We start from the raw sequence: 19,556 nt of genomic DNA, 5'->3' as shown, positions 1-19,556 counted from the left end.
TTTTTTTTTGTCTAGCAGCTGATATGACGTAAGCAAACTGCAGACTAATCAGCTGCATCGTGGCCTCGCTGCCACAATTACTAAAGCCGCAAACCAAGGACCACATTAAACACTCATTTCTAAAGAGCATTTTCTGTAATGAGCAGATTTTAATGATGTCATTGTGTCCTTGCAGGGCATCCACTAGCAGGTGAAAGAAAAATATCCTGCGTATACGCTAGTCATCTCATTCTCATTTACTCTTTTTAATGGCCTCTGTCTACTGTACGTTCACTATCTCTATTTACACCTCTTGTCTCCTTTTCTCACACATTTAGAAAATAATTTTTCTCATCATATATAAACACTTGATCTCTTTTTCTCTAATCATCGACTTTATTATCATACGCAACAAAGGTTTTTTAGTTTTAAAGTTTTAAAGTTTTTGTCTCATAGGCTGTTTGGACCCCAAAGACTAATGATGACAAAGACTTAAATACGTAAAGTAGTTTAGCAGCTGAAACTGCAGAGGAATAACTGTAAACATTCTCCAGGGATGGACATGGGGGTGAGCAGAACTGTCTGGGGACTCATTCGATTCTTGGAGAGTTAATGCACATTAGTCCTTGACTCTTGAATGTCAAGGAGGCGACGTGATAAGCACTGATCCCGTGTGAGGTCTAAACTCATTATTCCCTCATCGAGCTGAACCGAAATAAGCGCGGCCTTGACCGTTCCCGCTCTGTGCTCTGATCAGACCTGATCAGGGGGAATGTGAGAGACTCAAACTTCAAAAACCCTCCAGCTTGCTTATTAAGAGAGAACTCTGACTGTTCACACACATCAAATCTTGAATACTCGTGCCCTGAAGCAAAAAGCATCACCATAAATGTATCACTGGTAAAAACCCATGATTCTTAATGGTTTTCTCTTCCTCATTACATAAATAATTGGAGAAATACACTGTTGGTGTCAGTTAATCCTTCTAGCAAAGTTCATGAGTTCAAGAATTTGACATAGTCATATTTTAAATTAATTCACATCCTCACATATAAAGTTTTTCCGACTCTAAACTTTCACAGATGATGCATTGTGCAGAGGAGCAGGAACTTGTGTGTTCACAGTAGCAGAGGATGCAGCAGGGTGGTTGCTTTCCCACTGTCCTAATTGGAGCGGTGATGCCATGCCCTGGGCACTGTGTCATCCATGAGACACCAGACATGCACTGACTTCCTCTGACACGTCTCCAGCTTGTCACACTGCTTCCTGAGTGAGTGCCTGAAGGACTGCCCTCAAACCCTGACCACAGACACACACACACACACACACACACACACACACACGCACACACCTGTAAACTCAGACAATGACAAATATACAAAACTAGCAGGAAAATGACCTCCATCCCTGAGAAGCTATAGGACACCAGGTTTGTCTCTTGTTTGTTTACAGTCTGATTGTGCAAATGCCAGCTTTGTGAATTTCCTCTGCTGGTCCTTTTACCTTTCCAGCAGATCAAATAGTTCCATCAGCTCAGATCATTATCACAATAACAACTAGAGTAAAAACAAAAGCTGCAACACAAACAAGTCCTTGTAATCTCGTCCCACTGCATCTCCGAGAGTTTGAAGGCTGTGACCAACAAGTTCAAACAAGGCTGCAAAACCTAAAAAAAACAAGTTGATCCCAATCCAAACCAAAATATAATTCTCAAAATCTTTGTCCTGACCTTGACTGACCCATTGGACTTAATGTCCACACTGTACTTCAAACCAGAGAGTGTATGTACAGATGGCCACATTCACTTCAGGCTGACAATTGTTAATACCTTTATTTTTTTATCTGAGAGAAGAACAGATGATCTCTGCTGCTGTAGTAATTCTAATTTAGTCCATTTAAATACGACATTATTACCAGACAGCTAATGATGCTTCAACGTGATGAACATGAAGTAAATGAAAGTTGCCAGACCCTGCTGTCCGTCTCTTTGTCCTGTCGAGGATAATGATGAGGAGATCAAATCTGTGTCAATTTTTATTAGAGATGGGACTAATCCAGTATATTTACCCTTTAGATAAACTGCAAACCAGCTGCCCATTGGGAATAGTCAAGGTTACCACTGCTGCACAGATGAATCTATTTACTGAATGCCTTGTAGGAAAAGTATTGATGTAGAACATGTCCCATTTCCCTGAATGTAATTAACACTTTGAAAGCGGAGCATTGGGCACAGTGAATGATAAGATGATATCACAGGGCAGAACATTGCAGGATGCAAAACATTTCTCAGTCTCTCCCTCTTAGAAGAAACACTCTCTCTCTCTCTCTCTCTCTCTCTCTCTCTCTCTTCCTCTCTATTGCTCTCTTCTCCACCCCTCTTCTCTGTTGTCTGTGGTTCTCACACATCCTCAATCTCTTTCTCTATTTAATTCCCCGTCTCTCCACCCAACCCTGTAAATCTCCCTTCTTGATTTCACTTCTGTCTAAACGATGGAAGCAAACAAGTGGACACTGATGCAACCTCACAGCAACAGCATGTTCTTCTAATACTGGGATCCTCTTTCATCTGCATTGCGAGATAGAAGCAAACACTGAAAGACAGGAAATTCCCCAAAATACTCCAAATCTTTGTTTGTGAAGTGAAGTAAAATATGTTTAGGGACAAGTTGAGTCCGTCTCCATCCCTGTAATTTTGATTTTTTTGGAAACCTTTTTACATAGAGGAAGTGATAAACATGTAAATACAAAAGCTTGCCAACACAAATTGAACTTAAATCTTTGATCTAATAGCTGTGTCACACTAGCATCCTTTGGAGGCGGCATTTTAAGATCAATTGCGTCGCAGTGTCGTCATAAGACAGTTTCATTTTGAAGGCTCCTTCAGAACTGCCAACAAGTGCATCCTTCCTTCCCAAAGCAAGAAAGGATCCAATCTATCCCAGGATTCCTTGGGGGCTGGTGACAAAGCTAACGAGCACGCTATGCAGGTGGCTGAGCTGCAGTGAATGCAGCCACTTAAAATAAGACAACGAAAAAGGAAAATTTTCCACAGACCTGTTTTCCCCCCTAACACCACACTAAACAAATCCCAGTTAAAAAAGCAGATGGACAGGTTTTGTGAAAATCTAAGTAACCAATCCTGTCAACTTGTGGGTGGGGCTGAGATTCTGGAGGGGCTTCAGCTCGGGCTTCAATTTTCTGTCCAAGCTCAACCTAAATCTGACAGGTGTTCTGTTTTCTGTGTCCGAACCCGACCCTGACATGGACTTAAAGTCACTATGGTATCATTATCGGTGTCAGGGATCATATTCAGTGTTTACAGGCAGTCGCATGTACTTCTCTCTGCTCATACAGTAATGAACGCACTTCTTCTCACAGACTCTGATTAACAATTCAAACAGAAACTGGTCCAGTGACTCATTCATCAACACTGACGGTGCTGCAGATTTATGGTTAAGAGAATATATTTAAATCTTTCTGTTTTGTGCATTTTTATTATTTTTGTCTGGTTTATTCTGTGCTGCTGGTAGAATATTCAACCTAGAGGTTGCCCTGCGTTGGCACTCACCTAGAAGCACAGGCACACAAGAACAGCACTAAACGTATCCCAGTGTGTAACTGTACATGTACAGGAAGAGGCTAAAACAGTTGTAGTAGTTAGGAAGTTCGATAGATATTTTATCTAAAGAGCTTTTAATGAGACCGTGCCGAGCTAATTACTGTGGACTCAGACTGAGAGATTAACAAATAGTTCCCTGAGGTACCTTTTTGTTCTCCTTTCTGTGTGTGCATGTGTGTGTGTGGGAGAGTGTGTCCTGATGAGACCACAGCACATATAGATATCATGTTTGTTAAAAATGTATTTCATGTGATTCCTATGATTGCTCTCCTGTTGCAGTTATTGCATCGTGTTCTGCATTTTCCCGCGAGCTGCTCAAGCAGAAAATTAAGCTGCCACTTCTGTGTGCATGTAAAGTCAGTGGCAGTCATGTGTAGGTTATAGAAAATTGGATATTTTGTGCTGTGTGCATGTTCCCAATATTTCTTTTTGCATTAAAATGAAGACCAAACAGTCTGCTACCTATCCTGACTGTTCCATTCACATCGCATTATCTTTTAATAATTAATTTAATCCAGGATAAATATTTGTTTACAGTACATATAATGACTTTGTACTTCTTAAAGGTTTAGAGCATTAACCACACTGTAACAAGTTCCTAAATTTGCAGTCACGTGCTACACCTCATGTTTATTCATTGTAATTTACACAGATTCACAAAAGAAATTCTTCATCTGAACATGTCACATTGTGTTTATGAACACATGAATCCAGACTGTAGAGCTGTCATGGTACGTGTTATGATGTGGGATGGTCTAAGACTCTCAATGAGGTGATTTAAGGAACTGATATGATTGATAGGCAGTCAAGTGTTTTCCATTACACCCACCAAGGAGGTTGTGTTTTCGCCCCTGTCCATGGGTTTGTTTGTTCATCAGCAGGGTTACGCAAAAAATACTCAACTGATTTTCACGAAACTTGATAAAAGGATGGGACATGTGCCAATAACCTGATAAAATGGTAGATCCAGGATATTTTTCACTTTATTTAACTAACAATTTATGGATCTTGATGAAAAAGCTTCTGGCATATTTAGTGGACTAATATGCAATTCAGCAATTAGGTGCAGGTTCAAATAAAGATCTGGATCTAGTTTATTTAAAGGTGGTTTCTAGGCTTTTTTCTAGCTGCTGTATGGTAACAATGTTTGGTGCAAATATGGTCTTACACAGGAATTTTATCACTAAGCTGCTGTCGGACATGGACATGGACACCGGGCTTTGTCTTGAAGTATTCTGGAGGGCTTGTGTCAGTTGTCAGACATTTTAACCTGCCCCCCTAGTAGTTGCTGTATGGGCACCACCTCTCATCCGAACTCTAGACAATCTCATTCTGCCTTCTTCATATGTGAAAGACCAACTCCAGAATATGTTTGGACCCAATATTCTTGACATTTTCTGGAATTCTCTACTGTAACACTGCCAGACAGGGACGTTGGTGGAGGTATGTGCTTGACTGGCTGTCAATCAGTTACATGTGATTCACATGAGTCCTGGGCAGGTACTGTAATGCTTTGTAATTCTTCTCATCATCTGCAAATAGGCTTTTCATCTACTCTGACTGAATTCAGTTTTACAAGTTGGAAATGAATGTTGACGTCTTCACATAGAAACCACACAGAAGATATATGTTAAATGTGAGCTCCTCCTTTAACCTTGACATGTGTCTCTGGATGTGGAGGTAATAATAGTCACGCTGCCCCATCTGACAATGTTTCCTGGTTGTATTATCTGTCATTTACACACATGCTTATCTCTAAAGGAAGAACCCCCCCCATAATGTGTCTGCCCTGGTAGACCCAAGTATATAGTTAGAATCCTCCCCCACCCCCCACGGTGCTGTCTCCTTATCTGGACCTCCGGACTCTTCCATCTGGTCACCAGCTGATTATTATCAGACCAGATCACCTTCACACACACACACGCACACGCACACACACACGCACACGCACACACACACGCACACGCACACACACACACACACACCAGGCTTAACTTTGACTATGTGACTGCATGAGTGTGTGTTGAATAGAAACCAGACAGAGAGACAAAGACAAACCTATGTTTGTACCGTTGTTTATATCAGTACATCATATGCTGCTGTGCTGCATTTCCACCCTCATCCCTGATGTGTTTGTGTTTGTGTGTGTGAGAGTGAGCGAGTGAGGAAAGAGCAAGAGAGCCAGGGAGCAGAAGTGTAGTTAATTTGATCTCCCCCTCCTCTGTCTCTGTCATGCTCTCCCAGCATGTGTGAGGAAAAGGTGGAGTGCTTCAGTAATGCTTCACGTCCTCAGTTCCACGCCCCTTCATCCTCAGCGCCAAGGTCACTGCAGCTCAGCCCTTTGGACACAAGACATGAAGCTCCATTGTCCAGCACGTCAGCCTTTCAGAGCCATTCTTTATGTCTGCTATAATCAAAGCAGTGAGAATATCTGGGCGAGCAAATGTTTTGTTACTTTACAACAATGGGCTTTGTGGAAGATCCACTATGTTCCTTAGTGGCACACACAAGTAAATGAAGAAAATGTGTTGTATTCATCAGTTTCCTCTTAAGAACAAGATGTATGAGTTATATATATCATTTGATTTATTTGAGGAATTTAATGTTTGTGTGGGTTTTGTTTCATAGTCCAAAAGTTTGTCAACCTTAAAAATCAAACCAGCATAGATAAAATGATTTGGTTTTATTTTGCGGTTGATGGTAAGATTTAGGTGAAAGGGAACTATTGACAGAAATTGAATGTAGACTAATCCTCATGATGTTTTCATTAGTTCTTTTCATCTAAATTGTATGAATTGTAGTTTTCTTTACCCCAGAAAAGGCCCTTTATATTTAAATACATTATATGTTTTTCACATTAGTCCAGACTGGACAAACTAAACACCTTTTGAGTTTTTATGACAACTGAAGGCTGCCACAGGTTCTTTTTCATGTTTGGAAGTGGAGGGTCAGGTGAGGGGTGTTCAGCTGCAACATTCAACTTCAACACTACATATCACAGAATTCTACACACTGTACCTTTAAGCAACGTGGAGATAGGGGGAATATCTGCACTTTACCATAGCAAGGCAATGGATTTATTATCAGCTATTACAGCATGTTTGATAAATCGCAGGAAGGATTGTCAGATATGTCGTTCAGAGACGGGGAATTTCAGACCCAATAATCTACTTCAGAATCTCCAAGGCTAAGCCTGATAAGTTTTACATTAAATTTACAGGACGTGAATAAGGTTACCTGTGTCTATTGTGTATGTAGAGCTGAGCTCCATCTTATGAAGTCTCTGGTGTAAAGAAGGTATGTGGATTATGTTGAACTGCAATATCTTATGGCAGCTGTTTTATGAGAAGGTTTATTTCTTCTCTCACAGTGAAACCCAGTCATTGTCTTCCTAAGTACAGTGCAAGCGTTGCTCAAATTTGTTCCTATTAACACTCTTAATCTCATAGTTATTATTTCATTTCTAATCCAGTATGTTGAAATGGAGCTTTTACAAAAGAAAAAAATATTACTGATCGTATACTGAGGGACTTCATTGTGTCTAGTTATGTAATTATGTGAGTAAGAACGGTATAAAAGACTCCTTTACTCTCCTTCTTGGTGTCAGCATGAGCTGCCAATGCTGGTTGAAATTACTATAGTCTGCAAAAACAGAAAATGAAACAGAGGCCAGGGATGTTTTGGTTCATCTAAATCTGTCTGATATTTCTTTGTTCTCTCTTCGGTGAAAATGAGAGTCAGATCAGTCTGTCTGGGTCTGTAAAGTTTCTGAGAACAAAAATGATTCATAGTTAAAAATGATTTTAAGAAACTGGGTTGAACATTGTCCGTTATGCCAAAGATAAAAACAAACATAGCCTCAGTGTTTGGGATTAGTAGATGACAGCTCCTGAACAAGAACCCATAATTAGAAAACTTATCTGCTCACTCATCACACCGAATAACCTTTGAAAAGTAAGAAACAGAAGAACAGTTCTTCCTTCCCTTCTTTCTGCTGCAGACAGCAAATCCTAAACAAGAAGTTAACTTCAAACACATAACATTTCTTAAGGCCAAACCCCCCCGCAGACACACTGCATTTCGTGTGATCTTGAAACGATTTGAGATATTTACAGATTTAGCATGCAAGAGAAGGTTCGGGCTTATATGCCTGCTATCAGAACAAGACGAGGACTGCCTGTGAGGGGCTGTGTTTTAAACTCAGATTTTCTCTATTTAATAGAAACTGAAGATGAAGAAGAAGAGTGTGAGGAAGAAAGGGGGAGAGTAAAAGGGGTGAGAAGGCAAAGGGCAGGTTTCAAAATACATAGGAGTTTAGGGGAGCTTGGGTTCCCTGACAAAAAACATAAACTCCCCTGAAAGCCTGTGAGATATTTGGGAGGAACTCTTAATAAATATGTTAATGTCTTTCTTTTTGCTCATTGAATTGTCCATTTCAAATATCCCCACTAATAATCACAATGTTGTGTTTTGGAGCAGCTGTGGTATTCGAGTACAGACTGTGTAGGTTACACAGACAGACAGAGGGAGACAGATGGCTGCTTGCTTTTTGTGGTTGTAAAGACAGAAGGGAAAGGACAGGGAAGTGATGGGACAGCCATGGAAAGACAAACGCATTTTTGCAATTGACCACCCTGCTGTGTGACGTGTTTAGTAGTGCCACCAGGAAATAGAGCTCCCCCTAAAGCTGCTGTATAATTCTAATCCTGGCGAAGGGAGAAAAGTGAAGAGAGAAGTCAGTAGGAGCTTTCATGGGTCCTTTCTGCTTCACATAAATGAGAATCGACAGAGGCCTGGTGCACTATAATACACAGACAGCACACTGCAATGTGTACACCTCGAGTGACAACTGGCTTCACAAACAGGACCAGCGTATTGCTGAGTTCTGCCTGCCTGCTGAGGATCATAAAAATGTTATGGATTCTTTGATGGTCCACTGCCCCACCGATGCAGCGAGATTTATCCGAGTCTGACAGATGGGTCTGACGTCAATGTGTTTCTATGAGGGAGAGAAAGAGAGCAGGCTACCACAGTCTGTCAGTAATTAATGGGAAACATTGAGTCTAGCTTGGTTACCAGAACTTGCATATCGTAATTTTGAGTTAGGCGCTTTGGGATTGGTAGACTTCTGACCTATGAAGGCTGAAATGAGGGAGTGAGTTAAGAAATATTAAATATTAAGACCAAATCCTTATTAAGATAATTATTGGACAGCAGGATTGCTGGTTTGAACTGGGACGATGATGTTGTGTTTTTGTTGCCGGAGCAATTGATAGTCTTTTTCTGTGTATGACCTATTACAGGAGTCCTATTATTCCCAGGACTCTCTTCCACTCTGACCTTTTTTTTTTTTTTACAATTTTTTTTATAATTAATCGATTTGTTTTGTCTGTAAATGTCAGAAAATAATGAGAGCTGGACTCTGTAACTTCCCATTGCACAAAATGATATCTTCATAAGTCACTAAGTTTGTCCAGCAAACAGTCCAGAACCCAGGGATATTCAACTTACTGTTATATCCTTTTTTTCTGAAAAATGACTAAAATGATTAAGTACTTCTCATAACAATCCCTGCCAATGTAATAAAAACCTTTACTTATATCTAACTGAACGTCAGCATACCATGAAATGATCATAAATTAGAATCACAATTCAATTCCTTCCCAATCTGACACAATGCCATGAAACCATACGACAAAAGCAAACATGTATAGTTCATGGAAGGGAACTGGCAGGTGTACCTGAATGGCTCTTTGAGTGGGTATGTTGGATTCTGTACCCGAGGCTGAATGACTCATTCTCATTTATCTCCAAGCTGCAGGCGCCGGCCATGCAGTGACTATTAGGGACAGAAGTGGACAGAGGCACTGGAGCGTGAATGACTGTTAAAAGGTAGATTGAATGTTGCTGGTGGGTGTGGGAGTTTGACAGTATGCCAGAGCTGTAAGTGGAGCTGAAGCTGAAACAAATGGTGTGGAGTCATGTCGCCAGCTGTACTGACTGATATATGGTTTTTGTCAGGATGCACACAAACAAGCACAAGTGTGGGCCGTCAATCTTTCTGTCTCCCTGTCTTCACCGCTGTGTGAAGAAAATAATGTTTGAATGGATTATTTGTCCGTCTCTATCTGATGACTTCACTGGTCCCTCCATGTGTAACGCTAAGGTTCAGTCCACATCAGTGAAGGGGTGTATATTGTGACTGTAACGATCGGCAGCTCAGTGTCTCCGTTAGTGTTTTATGAACCAGAATTTGAATGTGAAATCCATTAGCACATAACAGAGGTCAAACCTCCAAAGAAATGTTGTTGTGGGTTTTTACTGTAATGCCAATAGCCCTCATTAGTTAAGCTTCCTCTAGGTCAAGAGGCTAGAATAATAGACACACATGTGCTCAGTGAGCAAGCAATCAGGGATGGAAAAACACAGCCAGTTCACCAGCAAGGTCAAACCTGCCCACTCTGAGAAGTGCTACTGCAGCAGAAACTAAAAAGATTATTTGATGCAGAGCATTAATACAGTAAATCCTTCTCTCCCTCTCTGAAATCCTTATTGTATCAATCCATTTGTTGCATTTTTGTTATCTTTCCAATTACCTTTGTAATTGCCCTTATTTTTTGGCTATTTAGTTTTTTTTATATCTAAGATGGCTTATCTTCTTTTCTTCCATGTATCAATTTGGGGTTGAATCAGTCTTTATCAAGGACACTGAGCTAATCTACCACCTTAACTGTACCTGTCCATAAAAAAAATATTTAAACAATATTATACAATATAAATTCCATCTTTCACATTTTCATGAGAATTGGCTTAGAGTTCATTTTGAAATCTCAGCCTCTTGGGCAGATGAGTGCAAGCTCACCAGTTCCCTTTGTCATTTCGAGCAATTTCAGGACACGACACATCAATAATCTTTTTGTCATTGATACTTGGTTTATCTGTCCCTTGTGGAACATCTTTGAAATAAGTTATTTTAATGAAATGATTGACCAGGTAGCGATGGGTAGAGATATAATCTATACAAGAAATAGCTAAAACAATATTTTCAATGCTAATTAATGTTGTTTTGGGATTTTAGTTTGTAAATATCCCTACTTCATAAATATCCAGCAATTGTGCTAAGCTAACCGTCCTAATCACTATTCTTCTGTCCTGCAGCTTATGGCACATTCATTATACCTCTAATAAAAGGCTCATTCCTTTCCATTATGCATTCAAGTCAGCAACTATAAACTGAATTCTGAATAGATGATGTTTCTACATGTATAACTTTTGTAATACACAAAATATTATGCAAATGAATGTGCCTGTTGTCCCATTTAACAGAAGACGCAGGGATGCTTTTTTTCTTTTTTTTTTTAGGAAGATGTGACGAAACAGCTTATAAAGACCACAGCTGTGCTGTCGGGACTAAAGAAAAAATGTGGCCTCCTGTTACAACTTGATTTTCTTAATTTATCGCACACACAAGATAAAAATAGAGGACGTAGCTTGGACAAATTGGGCAGTGAAGCAAAAAAAACAAGTCTGTATCAACCTGAAAAGATGTAAGAGGAACATATACACAATGGAATGTACAGCTAATTACAATATTCTTAATTCCCTTATGGCAAACATAAAGACTGAAGCTGAATCGAAGAGCAATTATATACTGGGATTCCCCTGTGTGTGCATGCGTGTTGTAAGTGTGCATACAGGTGTGTGCAGTTGTTTGTTCACGTCAGAAAATTTCACATAGTACCAAAATGGACATAGAGGATCAACCAGTAGTAGATCAACCAAGGTAAAATCTAATTCTGTCTTCCAGAGTAAAAAACTAAACTAAACTCCAGTTACTTGTCACAACTTGCACTTTTCCATTGCTCATCGCTGTCTATGCTCATTTTCAGTCTTTGTATTATTTTGTATTATTTTTCTCACCAATTAGCGATTCATTGAAATAATAAGTAAACGCAAAAAACAACTCAAAGGCTAATGTTTCAGAATGACAGCAAGCAGCGGTCAATCATCATCACTGCCATCTGACATCAGATGCCTCACCAAAAGAAAAGCATTTTGGGTCATCGCATTAGAACGGTTAGTGTGATATGTGTTCAGTAATTTAGCATGGCCCTCGAAGGATGTTGTAAAAAAGAATTTAAATGGGCCTTGATAGAAAAAGGTTCCTCAACCCTGTTTTAAAAGCTTTTGTATTATTCAGAGAGCTGTGCGAGAAGGATTGAGACACAGAGAGCAGAGGACCCGTTCAGCTGCTGAGCCAAGTTTAGAACAGTTCAGCTATTTTCTGTACTTAATGATCGAACAGAACATGTGTCCCTTAAAACTTATTTTTCTGGTGTATTTGTTTTATCATTACTCTGCTGTCTGAAGATTCAAACCACAGACTTTGCTCCATGATGGCCTTCAACAAATTTCTGAATTGAGAAAGTCTTGAATATACTATCATCCATTTGTAGGAAAACTAAGACAGAAAATATTGTGTTTACACATCACGCTAATCTCAAAAGATTAAATCCATCCTCCATGTCCTTCAAAATTCTGCACTTATCCTCAGATTAGACCAGTGAGCCGAACGCAAACAGCATTTTTCACACATCTTAAAATACACTGAGCAGCCTCCACAGAGCAGTTCGTGGACTGCTAGTGCTGAGTTAGCATATCTGGAAGCTCTCGAGCTGTCGGTGTATCCTTTTCCGTGCCTCAGAGTTTCTACTCTAACCTCTGTACTGTCATTTCTCTGCTCAGCCTGATGGGAAACACAACTCTAGCCTCTGCTCCCACCTACAATCATCCTGTCCCCAGCTTGTGTGAGAGCTGTTGTGGTGTAACATCACTGAAACAAAACCACAGCTCCACTCTAAACCCTCGGAGTCTGTCACAACCACCTGAACTGACTAACACATACACAAATTGACTGACTTATCCTGCCTGAGAAACTTCATACACAGGTATTGACATCCTCGGGGCTGCCTCCTCTCCCCGTTTTAGTAATTGAATTGTTTGATCTCGAATGGGGCTTTGAGTTCGTGTGAAGAAAGAGCTCCTCGCCTCCTCCAGGCACAGCGGGTATTTGAAGTGTGAACCCAGCCCCGACGCTCACCAGACGAGAGGAAGCTGTTTGGAAAAGGCCAGGGCTCCTGTGCTAACCCGGGGTGACATTACAGCACCGGCATGATGTGTGGGCGGGCGTGAAGCCCAGATGGGGTTGTTTCTGTCGAGGCGAGGTTTGAATTGAACAGTGAGGGAGAAAGTAGTGAGCCGGTCAGGGCGAAAAGGAAGCTGAGGATGATGGTATATGAGAGGAGGACAAATGAAAGAGATGACTCCATGAATGATGCATAGCTTTCTCTCTTCATTATATCGTGCCCTGCAATTTGATTATGCAGGTAAACATACAGGGCTGTATAACTGAGTGATGAAAATGGACTAGAGAGAGAGAGAGAGAGGGGAGGTAGGTGTGTTGCTTTAAGTATGAAAACAGATTGGAAGATTGGATTGCCTCGGTAAGAGAAGTGTGTGTGTGTGTGTGTGTGTGTGTGTGTGTGTGTGTGTGTGTGTGTGTGTGTGTGTGTGTGTGTGTGTGTGTAGGTTTTAAACCCTGAAAAGTTGACGGTAGTTTTGACATACCACTACTCTCATTGTTGCTGCTGTCAGCACATTTCTTCACTTCACCATCTTGGATTCACTCAGAAGGAAATGAAAGGGCATTTATGTTGTCAAGAAAGTGCAAAGCCTCTGAGCCTCTCCAGTCTCGCTCTGCCGTCCGGCAGTGCCTGCGTCATCTCAGGTTTAATGCCGTGTTGATGTAATGGGGCGGCAGGAGTGAAGAGGGACTTGTGAATAAGAGCTAGGGTGCGGCAGCCTCTCCGTCTGCAGATCTTTGGCTTCTATCAGTGTCAAAGTTAGTGAGGACAGACATAAGTGATGTCCACAGAGTCAGTGTGTGTGAATGAGAGAGCTGAGAACTGTGTGTATGTGGGTGTGGTATCTCTGTTCTCACCCACCTTGCGTGTCTGTTGTCGGTTATGGGTGATGTATCTTTTGTGGCTCTCAGTAATAAAGTCATTAATCACATTCGCTGTTTGCCACAAACATGCCACGTTGCACTCGCTGCAAGATGTCTCACTCTGTCTGTCCCAGGACACCACATGCTGATGCAGCTCGCTGGAGTGGAATGGAAGACGTCCCGGCCTTGTGTGTGTGTGCGTGTGCGTGTGTGAGACAATATTAATGGATAAGTTCCTGTTCACACATAGAACTCATTCAGGATTTTCACCTGCACATGAAACAATGCTTACAGTCTTTTAGTCAAGCTCCACATATTTATTTATTTAATACGTTTATTTCATTCATCGAAAAAAACAACTTGAAGCAAACGCAAAATCTCAAATCTTGAATGAAAAGAGCAGAAAGACGAATTTGAGTTTTTCAATTGTCTTCTCATAACCAGAGAAGACAATTCTGGTCCATCTGACAATTAAGACTGGGAGATGTGGTTGAAGCTTTTTTGCTTCACCTGTATGTAGTTTTAATTAATAACAGTTATTAACCGTATGCTTTGTGATGATTTAGAAGTAATTGTTACATTTTCATTAGTTTATCAAATGTCACAATAAAAGTTGACCACAGCCTTTAGTCAGCAAAGTTCACATTTTCACCCCAAATCCAAGCTCTGACCTAAAAGTGATTATTGGAAAAGATAAGCTGATAATCATAGAATGTCTGTTATCTGGAGGATTTTCCACAGAAATGACAACATCTTGTTTTCTATGAATTTAAATTAAATTGTTGAATGTTTTGAGGTTTTAAAAAGGTTGGAAATATGAATGTTTTGCATAAAGAGAAAAAGAGAAATCAAGGGGCAGTGAACCAGGGTTGTTGCCATAGTGATACATGATATGTGTCTTGGAGCGCTAGGGCCCATTTCTTTCAGTTTAATAGATCAAACAGTTTGTCCCTTATTAAAAATTATAACCCCTAGATTCATCGATAATAAAAATGATTTGCTGCAGCTCTAAAAGTAATGTCTACATTTGAGTAGATTTTTCTTCTCTCTGTGTTGACAAGGTTAAAACTTCATCTCCACAGAAATTCAAGGACACACATCTTATAAGTGCAGCTTGTAGTGGAAGTAAAAAAAAAAGCAAGTGGCAAACAGAAACACCAGGTGCTTCACAGTGTGCAGCGTTACACTTCAATCCCCATTCTAACTGATGTGCTCTTATTTAGCCATCAATCCCCTTTAGCTGATGTCAGCAGCTTTCCACAGTTCCATGGTCATACATAAGCAATGAGAGATCGTCGATCATCTCACATTATGGTCCATTGAGGAGATGGTTGATGGTGACAGGAATGTAGATGACGAAGCTGGATTCTTCCTCCCATGAGATTTCTTACGCTGCTCCCGAACCAGACTTCATGCTGGGATCTTAGAGCTACTGAAGCCATTGGGATGGATATGATTACAGTGATTATAATGTTTTCACTTTGTGTGTCAGTGTGTGGGAAATGGTTTCCTGGAGACAGTTACTGCAGTGGGATGTGATCACTGAGGGCATTTTTCGGAGCCTATACTGTGGAAGGTGTTAGTCTGTCTGTGGAAAGATTGTCACTCCAACAGCGTCACAACGGTGCAAACACAGTCATGGAAAAAATAGTTGTGTAGCTGGGATCAAAGTGGAGGGTGACTTTTAATGTCGATGTGGTCGAAGCTAAGTCACCGAGCACTCGTGTCGAAGTGTAAAGAGGCTCTACTCTATTTGTTTAGTTGTAATTCAGAATCACTCCTTGAATTTTGTCTCCTGGTCTGTGCCACATCCTCAACTCAATTTGAGCAGTTTATTAAGAGGAGAAACAACAGCTTTAGACAGCGGTGGTCTCTGTATTTATCAGTAAATTGTAAAAGTTGCACTTGAAAAATAGGCTTGTGTGGGTGAGAAGATAGCTTTGAACCAAAGGTAATAAAGTTCCTAAATGTGCAGCCTGGCCCCGCCAAATGCGAGGTTATTCCAAAGTAATAGAAATGTAAAAGCTTTCCAGAATCTCATTTATCTCTGTTCCATTCACTTAAGCATGTGCATGGTATTGATCAAGAAGTGCTGTCTTTGCAGAATATCTATGCATGCTTTAATGAAACACTCATCCCTGCTTTTCCAGCATGCTTTCTTTTTTTTTTTTTTGTCCATTATATCTTCCTCACTGCTTTCAATCTCTGTCAGTGGTTGCTCTTCTGTTTCCAGGTGCAGACACTGTGGCATCGTCCCACTCTCCAGCATCTCACACACGCACACACACACACACACACACACACACACACACACACACACACATACAGTTCCTTTCTCTGAATATGCTTCTTCTGGCTCTTGTGTTTGCTTTTCTTTAAATCCATCCCACTGATTTTCTATTCAGTGTATATTTATTTGAATGTAAACTAACCTAATGTCAACTTTTGAATATAATTTTTCTTTCTCTCTTTGTCCAGATTTGGACTTTCGCTACTTCTGGAAGTGGAGTGCGTTCGAGGACTACCTGCTTTTCTGTTTTGGCTTCACTGTGCTGTGTGCAGTGGTGACCCTGCTGCTGCTCGATTCTCCCGTGTTTGTGGAGGCGCTGGGCTCCCTGGCTGTGATGTTTGAGGCCATGCTAGGCCTCCCGCAGCTCCTGCAAAACTTCCATAACCGCTCCACCAAAGGCATGAGGTACGACACACTCCGAGGTCAAACCGAGCTCCACAGCAAGCTCATAACTCACTGCACTCATACTGGCACACAGTATTCCCACACCGACGTCATGAATGCACAGTAAACCTCATGCAGCGTGCACTCATTAACCTGAAAGTGCAGGATGTGCAAGTAATTCATAATCTTATGAACAAAATATGCTAATAAATATGCTAATAAGATCATTTATAATCATTACTCTAGGCCAACGATTACATAAACCCAAAGGCCTAAACAGTTATTTAACTGTCAAGGGTAAATGCATTACCAGTGATAAACACTTTTAATATGCACAAATAATGCAAATAAGTAGAAAAAGTGCGTGAATGAATCATCTGAGTGTCTAATGTCAGTTCAAATAATCAACAGATAATCTTCTAATAACTGCCCTCTGCAGAATTATTACATGCAGCATTTCAAAGGTCCAGTGTGTAAGATTTAGGTGAAAGGGATCTATTGGCAGACATTTAATGTAGAATAATCCTCATGATGTTTTCACTAGTTCGTTTCATCTAAATTGTATGAATTGTAGTTTTCTTTACCCCAGAAAAGGCCATTTATATTTAAATACTTTATATTTACATCAAGGGGACCCTCTCTACGGAGGCCGCCATCTTTTTTACATTAGTCCAGACTGAACAATCTAAACACCTTTTGAGTTTTTATGACAATTAAAGGCTACCACAGGTTCTTTTTCATGTTTGGAAGGAGAGGGTGAGGTGAGGGGTGTTCAGCTGCAACATGTAATTTCAACACTAGATATCACAAAATTCTACACACTGTACCTTTTAGGTAATTCTTGAGGTTTGGATACCTGTTAAATTCAAGGTCACCCTGACAGCAGAGAGGGAGCAGAGGGTGGGCCAAACAAATGGTTAGCTTGCATTATGGAGGCTATTTCTGTAGAGATTATAGCTCAGTGTGCAAAGGTCAGTGAGCAGACTGCCTGGCCTCTCAGGTACAGAACTGTGAGATCAATTACGCCCCTAATGGCACAGAACTTCATACTAATTATGATCATTACTTCCTCATTATGGCTCTTGTCTGTCGTCAGTGCAAAAAAACATGCATACAATGTGTATGTATATGTATATGTGTGTGTGTGTGTGTGTGTGTGTGTGTGTGTGTGTGTGTGTGTGTGTGTGTGTGTGTGTGTGTGTGTGTGTGTGTGTGTGCGTGCGTGCGTGTGTGTGCGTGTGCGTGCACGTGCGTGCCGTGGTTGTTACATGCTCTGCTGGTCACTTGTCTCTATAAAATGTCCAGAGAGACAAAACAAAATATCACACTTTTTCTCTCTCAGTATCAAAAAAAAAGAAAAATTCAGCTCAGGTTGGTTTAAAAAAATCAAGGTTTTCATTTCTGTTTGTCCATTAATTCCGAACCAACGTTCTTGACGCAGATCCAGGACTCTTATTACTTTCTGTAACTTGCAAGATGTTTGTTTGTTTTTTGACAACGAAAAAACCTGATATGAAAAGAACTGTTATGTGAGCAGCTTGGTGCAGCTTGATTGAATTTAAGGAGACTGTTGGGCCTTGGCAGAGGTATTTGCTCTAATAGTGTAGTTGTTCTCTCCTTTCTTTCTCTCTGTTGTATTTGTATTTGATGTTTCCACAAAGCATGAGAACACCAATGAAATCATGCAAATGGCGTAAAGGAGTAAAAAAAAGAGGCGGTGAGAAGGGCCTTGATTTATGATGATGCTGTTCGTGTAAATAAGTAAGTAAGCCAAGTTTATTTCGTATAACACCTTCCCCAGAACAAGGCCACCAAGTGCTTCACTCAAAATAAAATAACACCTTAAAAGTAGTTAAAGAATGAACATCTGCAGCAGAAAAACTGAAAAACATAAATCAGAAGTAAAAACAAAAACACCTTGTTTTAAAACTCAAGGTGAGACAAAGACCAATTGAATGAATAGTTTTTTTTAAAGGCTTCAACAGATGCAGTCAGTATAAGAGCATTATATAGTGTAGCAGCAACAATTCCAAAGGCACAATCACCCTTTGCTTTTAGACGTGCACGTGGGATGACTAGTAAGGTTGAACTGTAAATCTGCTTCCAGGCATGAACATTCAGGCAGGACGTGGAAATTCTGCTGTGAAATAATGCGTGGGGGGGTGGGCAGGAAAAAATTTGGAAAGGTTCAAAGCAACTTGAATGTCCAGACTTATATGTGCATGTCTCAAAGGGTTGATTTCCTTTTGGAGAATTCTTTTCCCTGCAGAAAACTGGCAGAGGTTTTATCTACTGTTTACCTTCTCTTGTATATCTGTCGTTCTGCATGTTTTCTCTGGATTCACTGTCTATGTATATTTAACCCCCTTATGAGTAGATAAAAACAAAAGCAGCAGTTGCCTCCTGTACTTTAGATGATATAATGTTTGAATGGCAAGACGTACTTTCTCAGTAATACGCCCCATTTCACATAAAGCTTCCTCAGGGTGCACATCTGGGTATGCACTTCCTTGAAGCTCCCATTCAGCTCAGAGTGAATATGATGGCAAAGATTAAAGACGCAATAACACTACATTAGGCCCCTCAGATGACTGATGAATAAGCAGGAACGTCGGTTTTCTAAACTGAGATCTATGGTGAAGTCCCTGCGCACTTCTTAATGTGAAAATATTATATTGGCCTCCAAAAGTAACACAGATGTTAGAAAGTACTTCACTGCACTAAAAGAAAAAAACAGGAAATGCTGTGAATTAAACATGAATATTTTCCAACCTCACTATTGATCTCAGCGGCCTAATTGGACAAATGACCCAGCTGCCTGGAAACAGCACATTCAGCACTTTCTTCCTTCGCGTAGTCGACCATGCTTCAGATCTTTTGACCCTAGTCACATGCTGTTAATGGCCTTGTTCATTTAAGCGTGAACAAAATGTTTTCCAGAAACCATGACAGTCGGCACTTCCGCTCATGTTGTCCCATGTGAAACAGTGACTGTCCGATTCCCTTAAGTCCTGTTACTGAGGTGCAGTGGTGAGTGTATGGATCCGTTTAATTGAGGGCTGCTCACACACGTGCAGAGGCACAGTCAGTCACATTATATGGCAGATGTAATTTTGTGTGTTTGCATGTTTGCATGTGTGTCCCCCCCCCCCCTCATACTCTTTTATTCTCCGGGGAAATCGAGGAAAGGGCCGGGTAGTGATGGAAAGATGCAATAAAGGAGTCGTGAGATCGACCGAGAGGAAGAACAAGAGCGGATAAGAAAAACAAAAGACAGA

The 19,556-nt window shown here is 40.6% G+C and overlaps 1 protein-coding gene across 1 annotated transcript in view; it reads left to right on the top strand.

Annotated features, from left to right (window-relative positions):
- Positions 1-19,556, top strand: part of LOC109623977 (solute carrier family 66 member 2) — a 45,887-nt gene that overhangs the window by 12,138 nt on the left and 14,193 nt on the right. The window contains exon 4 of the mRNA XM_020078451.2: positions 16,083-16,299. Within this exon, the coding sequence (XP_019934010.2) occupies positions 16,083-16,299 (217 nt within the window). The remainder of the gene's footprint in view (positions 1-16,082; positions 16,300-19,556) is intronic.

This window comes from Paralichthys olivaceus, chromosome 7, assembly GCF_024713975.1.
Source record: "Paralichthys olivaceus isolate ysfri-2021 chromosome 7, ASM2471397v2, whole genome shotgun sequence".
NCBI lineage: Eukaryota > Metazoa > Chordata > Actinopteri > Pleuronectiformes > Paralichthyidae > Paralichthys > Paralichthys olivaceus.
The sequence above is the reverse complement of the archived record's forward strand: the minus strand, read 5'-3'. Positions and strand labels throughout refer to the sequence as shown.